Source organism: Morus notabilis, unplaced genomic scaffold (assembly GCF_000414095.1).
Source record: "Morus notabilis unplaced genomic scaffold, ASM41409v2 Scaffold302, whole genome shotgun sequence".
Lineage (NCBI taxonomy): Eukaryota > Viridiplantae > Streptophyta > Magnoliopsida > Rosales > Moraceae > Morus > Morus notabilis.
This window is the reverse complement of record NW_010364886.1, coordinates 223884-235619: the sequence shown is the minus strand read 5'-3', so window position 1 is coordinate 235619 and position 11736 is coordinate 223884. Positions and strand designations below refer to the sequence as shown.

At 32.7% G+C, this 11736-nt stretch overlaps 1 protein-coding gene across 1 annotated transcript in view; it reads left to right on the top strand.

The window, feature by feature from the left end:
* Positions 1-2945, top strand: part of LOC21402017 (beta-glucosidase 11) — a 7394-nt gene extending 4449 nt beyond the window's left edge. The window contains exons 10-13 of the mRNA XM_024171492.1: positions 521-549; positions 621-708; positions 1553-1643; positions 2649-2945. Of these exons, the coding sequence (XP_024027260.1) occupies positions 521-549; positions 621-708; positions 1553-1643; positions 2649-2841 (401 nt within the window). The 3' untranslated portion in view covers positions 2842-2945. The remainder of the gene's footprint in view (positions 1-520; positions 550-620; positions 709-1552; positions 1644-2648) is intronic.
* The last annotated feature ends 8791 nt before the right edge of the window (positions 2946-11736 follow it).

Genomic DNA, 11736 nt, shown 5'->3' with positions numbered 1-11736 from the left:
GGGAAAAAATTTTATCAAGAAAAATAATCTTTTGAAGAAATTAGTATTTTTCTTTTTGTAAGTATTTTTTTTTTTTTAAAAAAAAAGTGAATCAAAGATATTGTTATTATGCACAATGAGTAGAACGTAAATAGTACATGACATTTAACAGAAAACTCTTCAGAAGACCTTAGTATTTTTGTTTTAAAGGATCATGGTATACACCAAAAGTCCCACATCGAATGGTTATAAAATAAGTAGTGGATTTATTATACTTTAGGTCCCCTCCCTTGCAATTAGATTTATAAGGGTGATTTCTAACTGGTTCTATCTCTTTGTTGCGCTATAGTAATTTTTTTTTTTTTCACAAAATTTAAATTTTAGTTCAAATCATCTGGTTTGAAGTACTTATGAACCAAGCCTTTAGTCACAAGGCCCAAATAGGTTTTCTATCGAAGACTCATTGGAGCTCTCTTTTTCTTTTTCGTTTTTTTTTTTTTTTTTTTTTTTTTTTTTTTTTTTTTTTTTTTTCCTGAGGCAGCTACGAAAAACATAACGTCACAATTTGAGGTAAATTTTTTTTCTATTGGTTTATGTATGAGAATTCTTGTGTGTGTCGTTAATTGTCTAGTTTGGTGCAGTATCCGATCACACCCTGGTACCTGGCAGAAATTTTGGAGTATGTAAAGCAACATTATTACAATCCTCTTATTTATATCTATGAAAATGGTAGTCTCTCTTTTCATCTCTCCTTATCATATTATTTTCAATTTATTTTACGGAAAAATCATTTGATGAACGTAATACCACAAGATGTAGAAAACTTTCAAAAATTATAGATGGTGAATAAGTGTTATTACTACTGATTTTCAAACTATTCAGAGATTGATGTCGACTTGTGTGGATCCTTAATAGTCCATTAGTTCTAAAAGTTAGAATATACATCACGATTATTTAAAATCAATGAATCAAAGATTACTAATTAATTAACGATGATGCAAAATATATTAGCATTTATAAAAAGGTTATTTATCTCATTTTACCTTGTGTTTTGAGTTTATCCCTTGTCTTTTTATTTCTATACATGTATACCAAACAATTAGGCAAATCTATACCTAAGGTTTCGAACTTTGAATTTCCCAAACTAATCCTTACTGGCAGTAACCCTGGCTTTTTATATTTGCAAATGTGTATATCATCATCACTCCCACTAAAATTAATATGGTAATTTTAAATGTCAAAATCAATTGACTATAAGAGGTACAGATTTACCCATTAAATTTAGTTTGATAGTATTTTTTGCAAAAACTAAAAATTAAAAGTATACATTTTAAATAAATCCAAAACAGAAGGTATAAAAAGACTTTATAAAATAGAAACGAGAAGTTTGATACTATATTCACGATTTGATCAAATTGTCTGAGAAGTTTGATACTATATTCACGATTTGATCAAATTGTCTCCCTTAATAATTTGTGGCTCTTTAAAGCCAAGTGTTGTCGTACGTGTTTGTTAGGTGGGGCTGAAGCACGTATAAGGTTACATGTTCTAATTGTTGCAATGTGTTCAACAGGTCAAAAAACTAGGCATAATTCAACATTGGAAGACTGGCCGAGGATTGAATACTTGCACGCACATATCGGGACTATACTTGATAGTATAAGGTATACGTTTTAGCTCTACACTGCTAGTAACATCTCCTATATTCTTTCTCAGTTGTGATCTGAACTTTTTATGAAGTGGTCACTATTATTAGGGTCTTCCTCAAGGATCACCTCCCTACCCATAAGATCCCGACTTGCATATGGGAACCAATTTGATTGAAAAATACCAAGATTAGCATTATTAAACGTTCATGCGCAAGAAACTGTCCAAAATTTTAACTTTGTTTTCTATTTAACCAACATTGCAACGAATTTCAAAGTTTAGAAGTAAATTGTCAAGATTAAAAGTTGAGAGACCGATTTGTCAAGCATGTAAAGTTGAGGGATGTCTGCACAAAAAAACTTATTAATGATTTTTTTTTAATGCTATCTAAACTTTTCATGAAGTCATTGTTACCGTTAAATTTAATCAAAATCACATTAGATAAAAAAAATTATATATAACATACAGTTTTTTATATTGATATGGCGATTGAAAATAGAACCTTTTTAGTAGTTTATTTTTTTAGTGTCTACCGGAGAAATCTTCTTCTTATTATTAATATTATTCTATATCTTATTCGTATTGCAGGCCTATTGTTATTGTTATTATTTGAGACGATTAGTCTTTGAATTTTTCACAGTTTTGATCCCTAATTCTAAAATATGATAAAACATCAAAATTTGATGGACGTAGTCTAGTGCCCGTCGTATAATAACTTGAAAGTTTACAAAAATGTTCAAAGTTTGAAAGGTTTTCAAGGGCATTGAAGAACATTTTACACCTAGTACAACTGAAAATAATATTGACATATTACCTTTCTTTACATTCAAAATATGTCTAATTTAATTTAGTTAGCGCGAAAATTAAAACTTCTATAGGTTTATAAAGTTAAAAAAAAAAAAGGTCACTAAAGTTTCTAGGGGCGTTTGTTTAAGCCATATGTATTACTACGTACATATGTTTTCTTTTTAGTTGTATATATGAGTTGAGTTGACATTGTTTTTTCTTCTTTAAACTGGAAGGAATGGTTCGAACGTGAAAGGGTATTTCACATGGTCTTTCTTGGATTGTTTTGAATTGATAGACGGCTATGAATCCAGCTACGGTTTGTACTACGTAGATTTTGATGATCCGGAATTGAGAAGACAACCAAAGCTCTCCGCCTATTGGTATTCTCATTTCTTAAAGAGAAAAGGCATCACTATGGACATCTAAACTTAGATTTTACTATGTTGTTGTCCCATGCATTTGCAGAGCATTAAAAAAAAAAGTTCCAAAAAAAATAAAATTTTATTTTAAGAAAAAAAGGAAAAGAAAAAAAGGAAAAAAACAAATAAAATAAAATAAAATAAAAAAGTAATTAAAAAGAAAAAAAGGAAGCTAAATAAAGATTGAAAAAAAAAAAAGTAAAGAAGGAAAAGAAAGAGGGAGGAGGAGGCGCCATCATATGGCAGTATGGGAGGAAAGAGCTTCAGTTCTTTTTAGTATGTATAGAAGAATATCTTTCCTAGTTTATATTAAATTTTATTATAAGAGAATTTTTCTGGTAAGATCCAAAAAAAAATAAATTATCAATAGTTCTCTATTTTCAACTATTAAGTCTGTATTAAATACTGTTTGTTCTACATACTTTTCTATTTGATGTGATTTGACCTGATTCAATGGTCAGAAACTGGCACTACTGATAGGACTTGTCTACTAGAGAAACTCATATTTTAAATATGATTAAACTAAAAAGTTAAATAAAAAAACTTTTAAAATATTGAAACAAATATTTCAATTAAACAAATACTTTAATTTTTGAGAACTTTTAATTTTTTAAGTTTGATTTTATTTAACATTTTGATTTAGAAATATTTTATAAATAGAGAGAGTATTTTAGATATTTGCATAAGAAGAAAGATAAAGTGGTATTTCGAAAAAAAAAAAATATATATATATATATTTATATATATATATATATATGGTGTTTTGAGCATTACATAATAAATGAATTAAACTGCGAATGAGCCTTTATCAAAAAGGAGAAAAATGGGGATATATTTAAAAGAAATTATTTTAGTAATTGCAAAGGAATGGCAAAAAAAGAGTATTTTAAAGAAAGACATTACAAAACTTTGAAAAAAAAAACAAATAGAAAAGAAAGAAAAGATTAAAAAAACCATGAAAATTTAAAGAAAGAATTCAAAAATGGAAAACAAAAAGGTGATATTATATATGTGATTTTATGTGAGAGCTTTTTACTATAGCAAAAAAGTTAGATGAGACTGTTTTTGAGAGCTTTTCACTATAGCAAAACTTAAATTTTAAACTCAAATCAATGAAATGAAGAGATAAGTCTCCTTTTGATGACAAATGTCAAAAGAAAGGAAACACCTTTTAGTTCTTTTTTATATGTAAAGATAAAGATAAAGATAAACAGATAAAGATTATGTACGTAAAGATGTGAGAACCATATGCTTCTCATCCGTAAATAAACAAATGGATTATTATCACTGGTGTCATCTAAACTTAAGGGTCATTCGCAATTTACCTCCCGAATTTTAAAAACTCTCATTTTACCCATGAACTTTACATTGTTCTCACTTAACTCCTTTTATTGTAATTTTTGTTAAAAACATATAGAAAAAAGAGAGTGATGTAGTCGCGTGATCTTTATGTTAAAAATAAACATATAAAAACCACATATTCACACTTATCTCTCCTTTTTTATCTTATTTTAACATAAATTCTTATAAATAGACTTAAGTGTGACAAATTTAAAATTTAAGAGATAAAATGAGAGTTTTAAAAATTTATGGGACAAAGTGACAATGACTCTGAAGTTAACCCTATGTCAAGGTAATGTCTATAAAGAATCCTGTGCTAACATAATAATATAATAAAATATACTGAGAGTTTTGTGGCCATCTATAATTGAAAAATGAAGTCCTGGAGTTCAAAATGTCAAGAGCTTTGCGGCCATCTATAATTGAAAAATGAAGTCCTCGGGTTTAAAATGTTAAATGCTACCACTTAGCAACTTTCTACTGAAGGCATATACCGGGTATGCAATAAACAAAAGTGGCAAAAAGGGTAAAAGCACAAGCTCTACATAGACTGGAATAGTTCTCCCGTTTCCGAAAATTCAAATTAGACCACGTCATGTTTCAAAGAATCAAAGTACGTAGTGTGAGAGACTAATGAGAGTCACACAAGGAATTCTAAAAGCACAAGCAGCAAATGGAGACCAGAGTAATGAAAAAGCTAACCTTGCTCTACAAGCACCTAAAATTGCTAAAATATTGTTGTTGTCAAATTTTGTTTCTCAATCTCTACCACCCACGTCTCAACTATGATTGACTACGGCCATTGGCGCGAGAATGTAAACTTTCCGAATCAAAACAAAAAAGAAGAAAACTGCAAGAACACAACAATTTAATTTCAGAGTTTGGTGAAATCACACCTACATCTCCGCGAACTCCCCAGAGGAAATTTGATATGCACTATCTGAACAAAGTTGTTTACAAGAGAGTTACAAACTTCAATCAACTCACAACCTAACACTTTCCTGAGAAACTGAGCAAGAAAATACCCAAGAAAATTCACCTTTTCTCTCACCCTTCTCACTCTATACCGTCTCTCTCTCTCTCTCTAGGATTTTCTGTACAAGTTGACCTCTCTCTCTCTCTAGAATTCTTTTCGAAGAAGAAGAAAATAGAAGCTGAAAAGAATATTACAATGAAACATAATTATGTTTCTTTTATCTAAAGACCACGTAAGTCAGTCCAATCATATACTCCCACTTGTGCTGCTCTAGTTCATGTCAGCTTCAAAACATCTCCTCTAATAAGCGTTGTTGTTCAACTCAAAAACGACTTGTCATTTTTGTCTTCTTCAAATTTCAGCTTTGTTAAACTTTGACATACTGAGTTATATTAGAATTGATTCAATAATCTCCACCTCAATTCTATATATGACCAGGTAATGCTCCCCTTTTATTATTTCTCTAGATCCTGGCTCGATTAGCTCTTCAATCACCCATTACCTATAGCAAGCAATTTAAGACAATGCTTAAACTTGCTTAGTGAAACAACCTTTGTTCCCATGTCTGCAAGATTCTCTTTTGTAGGAACCTTTTCAACATTTATCATTTTTTGAGAAACCTTTTCCCTAATAAAATGATGTTTCACTTCAATATGTTTCGTTCTCATGAAATACAGGATTCTTACATAGATGAATAACACTTTGACTGTCTGAGTAGATGACTGCATTTTCATCAGTCTATCTGAATTCTCTAAGCAGTCCATGTAGCCATATTCTGTTGGTTTTCGAATCAAATTCGGATGCGGAAGCGTGGGGATAGCGGATCAAGTATAACAAAAATTTTCATAAAACCTTTGAGATACTTTATAGATTATATTAATTTATGAGCGAATAAATTAATTACATTAATTCATTTATTAAGAACTCAATTACGAATAATGTCTGACGGCCGATTAGGATGATAACTTGAGTTCTTTGACCTCGAATAATCCTTGCTCCAAAGCCTTGTGTTTAGAAAACTAATGTCTTTCACGTCAATTCCTAAAATCCACGAAGACGTGTGTGTGGGCACACTTGAGACAAAACGGGTTAGAATAAACACTCAAATTTCCACAAACACCAACGCATGCACGATGTGAAATTTTTTGAGAAAAATTTTCCTTCTCCCTCTACTAGGGATTTCGGCCAGCCCTCAGAAAATTAGGTCAAAAAATTGTCTCGCACAATTTTTATCATCCTCTTATTTATAGAGTAGAAGTCAAACTTCTAGAATGAATCCAATCTCTATCTCCTATTTGAATTTGAAATAAAAAATCTCCTCATCCTTATCTCAATTTGGCTGGCCATGTGTAGGGATTCCCATCCTTGTATGTGGCGCCAATTCCAGATAGGGAAGGAAGAGAAAATCATCATTTATCCTATAGTCCAATTTTAATTCAAATTTAAATTCGAATTTAAGTCAAACTTAAAATTAATTTGAATTTTAAATTGAACAACTTATCAAATAAGTTTAAAAGGATAAATTTAAATTATATTCATAATTCAAATTCAAATTTAAATAATCACATTATTTAAATAATAATTAATTCTCAATTAATTATTTTTGAGTATTTAATATTTAGAATTCCGTAATTCTAAAAAATCTCATTTTGCCATTTGTGTCTGGCAGAATTACAAGGATGACGCGGGGACTAATGGACCTATAATCCCGAGTTCCAATAAAATTAATAATTAATTAAACACTTTAATTAATTAATTAATTCTATTAATTCCAATAGTTACTCCACTATAAACTTGGAATTGCACTCTCAAAATTATAGACATTATTTACTTCTAAACTATGAAGTGTCCATTTGATATAGTCATCGCATATAGATCAATCCTCCATAAATAATTCATAATTAGAGTTAGGTAGAATCCGTTAACCTCTCTAATTATATCTTCATCCTTGAGTACCATTGATTCTCTAATGGATAGTGATTCATAAAACCCACTCATGAACCAGAGCGCTCTTACTAATCCAAATACCGAATCAACACTTAAGAGAATTATTTATCTGCTTCTTTCTCAAGAAGGAATGGATTCCATCTCGTATAATAACATTCCCAGCTACCTACTTCATCATGTCTCCAAAATACAAGGAATAGGATTTAGGGTCTCAGAATCCGTACTGAGTAAATCAAAAGACACAAATCTATAAATAGGAGTTTGTTAAGAACTCAGGATTAAGATCATTCTATATATGACCATCGGTAGACTCAATTAGAATATCTATACTTAACGAAAATTATTAGAAATTCATATTGTGTCTGTGTCCCTGTTCCACATAATCTCATCATGCAAAATACACTCATTCAATATCTCACCATATTAACAGTACGGATAGCACCGTTCCATTTTAAATGGCAATGACATGTATTAATAATGTTTTAATTAAAGATTCTGAACTTTAATTAAATTCATTATGAACAATGTTTTTTATTATTATCCTTAAACATTATCCTCTCGTATATAACATTTATATACAATGTTTAAGGTTAGATAAATAATCATGAAATTTTCATTTGATATTCATAAAATATTCATAAATATATGCACATAAAATGATGAATAAACTCTTTTATTAAATAAATAATAAATATCATATTACATCTCATGCTTCTAGGACACCATTCCCAACATATTCCTTCTTTGATTGCCTCTGTAGCTGCCATATATTCAGCCTCAATTGTAGAGAATGCAACTACTGGTTGTACTTGTGTTTTCCAGCTGATACAATTTTCGCAAACCATAAAGAAATAAGAAGTAGTAGACCTCCTGGTGTCTCTATCCCCAGCATAATCTGAATCAACAAATCCTTCCACTGTCACCTTGCTACCATGCCTTCTGTAGTATAAACCATATCCAACAGTTCCACCAATGTACCTTAAAAGCCATTTCATGGCTTTCCAATGCTCCTTCCCTGGATTAGACATGTACCTACTTAGTGTACTGATTGCAAATGCCAAATCAGGTCTAGTACATACCATAGATTACATGACTGATCCAATTACATTTGCATATGGTACTTTCTCCATGTAGGCCTTATCTTCATCATCTTTAGGACTCTGAAGTGTAGACAACTGAAACTGACTAGTGATAGGCTGTGATGTTGGTTTAGCACCCTGCATGGCAAATTTATCCACCATTTTCTCCATGTGGTTCTTCTGACTGAGGAATATAGTAGACTTCTTTCTATCTCGATTGATCTTCATTCCAAGAATCGTCCCTGCTGGCCCCAAGTCTTTCATGTCAAATTCTGACTTGAGCATTTTCTTCATTTTCATTACCTTTTCCTTGTCTTTACTTATTAGTAACATATCATCTACATATAGCAGTAGATATTCAGCTTTAGAGATGTCTGACCCTTTGAAATATAGACAAGCATCATACCAACTCCTCTCAAAACCTTACTTTGTCATGTAGGTATCAAATCTTTTATACCATTGTATGGGTGACTGTTTAAGCCCATACAACGATTTCTTTAATAGGCAGACCATATCCTTGTTCCTTTGAACTTCAAACCCCTCTGGCTATTCCATGTATATCCTTTCCTCAAGCTCTCCATGCAAGGATGCCGTTTTGACATCCAACTGGTCCAACTCTAAGTCTAATTGAGCTACCATCGAGAGCATGATTCTAATGGTCTTGTATTTGACCACAGGAGAGAATACTTCGGTAAAATCTATTCCCTCCTTCTGTGTAAAACCTTTGGCAACTAATCTTGCCTTGTATTTAATTTGTTCAGCATCTGATGGTCCTTCCTTCAGTTTATAAATCCACTTGCATGCAACAACAGATTGATCCTTAGGCCTAGGAACCATTACCCAGGTTTCATTCTTGTATAGAGAATTCATCTCTTCTTTCATTGCAGTGATCCATAACTTTGATTTTGGTCCCTCAATAGCTTCTTTATACATTACTGGCTCTTTTCTATCAAGATCTATCGCTGTCATGAAGGCATATGCAAGCAAGTCTGTGTAAGCAAAAAACTCATATCTCTGAGTAGGTTTAATTTTCCTTCTTGACATGTCCCTCACTAGTTGGTAATCACTTATGGTGATGTCTGCAATTGTCTCTTCTTCTTGAACATCTTGTAAGTCAACTTCTAATTCTAAACTAGGAGAATCTTCACTTAATTGCTGAAAATTTTGCTCCCCTTAAGGCTGATCAATATTCTGATGCTCCACATGAGACTGACTGCCATTCTGTTGCTCCACCTGAACTTGTGTCTCTATTGTACCTACAGGGTTAGTGACAGAAATACTCTTTCCTGCAGTAGTATTTATGTTAGAAAGGCAAGGGAAAATATATTCATTGAAAATGACATCCCTACTATTTATAGTGTTAAAGCCTCTACCATCTCTAACCCATAACCTATATCCCTTTGTGCCCTCACGATACCCTAAGAAAACACATTTAATGGACCTAGGATCTAGTGTGCCTTCTTTTTGGTGCGCATAGGCAGCACAACCAAAAGTTCTCAAATGAGACAGGTCTGGTGGTTTATTTCTCCATATTTCGTCTGGGGTTTTAAAGTTAATGGCACTTGAGGGACATTTATTCACCAAATAGGCAATAGTAACAACTGCCTCTCCCCAGAAACTCTTTGGTAACCCAAAACAACATGCACCTAGACTTATCAAATAAGGTTATGTTCGTTCTTTCAACAACTCCATTTTGTTGTGGAGTTTTCCTTACTGTTCTATGTCTTTGGATCCATATCTTAGCACAGTAATTATCAAACTATTTATTACAGAATTCTAGCCTATTATCTGTTCTAAGGGTTTTTACCTTCCTATCTATCAGATTTTCCTGTAAGGTTTTCAACTGCTTGAACTTACTTAATGCATCATCTTTAGTTTTAAGTAAGTAAACCCACACTTTCCTAGAAAAATCATCAACTATAGATAAGAAGTAAGAGTTACCTCCATGGGTTGTAACATCTTCTGGACCCTAGAGATCTGCATGCACGTACTCCAAGATCCTTGTTGATTCATGAGTCCCTATGCTGAACTTGAGCCTATGCTGCTTTCCTAAGATGCAGTGTTCACAAAAATCAACTTTGCTTACATTGTCCTTACCAAGAAGTTTCTGATCACTCATGATCTTGAGACCTCTTTCACTAATGTGCCCCAACCTATTGTGCCACAGCATTGCCTTAGAGTCTTCAGGAGCAATGGCCACTGACATCTTCCCTATTAGAGTTTCTCCCAACAAATAATAGAGACTATCTTTCTTTACTCCTTTGATCACTACCATTGAGCCTTTACAGACCTTCATTTTTCCACCTTCAATCTTGTTAGTGTAGCCCGAATCATCCAGAATTCCAAGTGAGATGAGACTTCTTGTCAAGCTAGGAACATATCTCACATCCCTTAACTATCTCACTATCCCATCAAACATTTTGATGGAGACAGTTCATGTTCCTTCCACTTGACAAGTGTGGCTGTTACCCATCATTACTTTCTCGCCATTTATCTTCTTGAAGTCAGTTAACCAAGACTTATTGTGAGTCATGTGATAGGTGCACCCTGAGTCAAGTATCCAGTCTTGACTATCAATTTTGTTTGCCACTAACAACACCTCACCACTTTCATATCCATCACTGAAATTGGCCGACTCATTATTGTCATTTCCATTGGAGGAGTTCTGCTTCTCTTTCTATTTTCTTTGAAAGGCATAGCAGTCCTTCTTTAGGTGACCTGGTTTCTTACAGAAGAAGCACTTCCTGCTTGTGTCAGGACCCCTAGAGGCTGGTCTTCCTTTCCATTTACTGTTGCTTCTTCCTCTTGAATTATTTGATCTTTGTTTACTCCGTCCTCGGGCCAAGTGATTTTCTGCATTTGATGAGTCTTGCCTTTCAGTCTTGATCTCAAGATCCCTGGACTTCAAGGCTGATATGACCTCTTCCAAGGTGATAGAGGTCCTGCCAAACTTAATGGTAGATTTTACCTCCTTGTATGATTCTGGCAGAGCATTCAACAGGATGATTGCCTGATTCTCATCACTTAGAGCTTCATTTTCTCCTGAGTTTGCTAGTTCAATGTTCATCCTAAGAAAATCATCAAGATTTTGATCTAACAACGTGGAGGTATTCATCTTGAAACCGAAAAGTCTCTCTTTCAAGAAAATCTTATTTGTTAAAGATTTCTTATGGAAAAGTTCATCCAACTTATTCCAAATCTTGGCAGGATTCTCTTCTTTATCAATCAATCTTATAACTGAATCAGATAAGTGAAGGATGATGATACTTGTAGCAGTCTCAAGAAATTCCTGCTTCTGATCATCTGAGAATTCTTCAGGCCATTTTGGGGATTCTTCCAACGCTTTGAGCAACCTTTATTGGGCTAGGAGTCCTTTGATTTTCCTTCTCCAGATGAAAAAATCGCCATAACCATCGAACTTGTCGATTTCTATCTTCATATTTTTCATACCCCTAAAAGAAATTGGATTCTTCGTGGGTTGAGTAGTCTGACTTAGATCCGAAGATGTAAAACCTCCAAAAGACTCCGTATTCAGCGGTATATCTTCAAAATCCCCCAA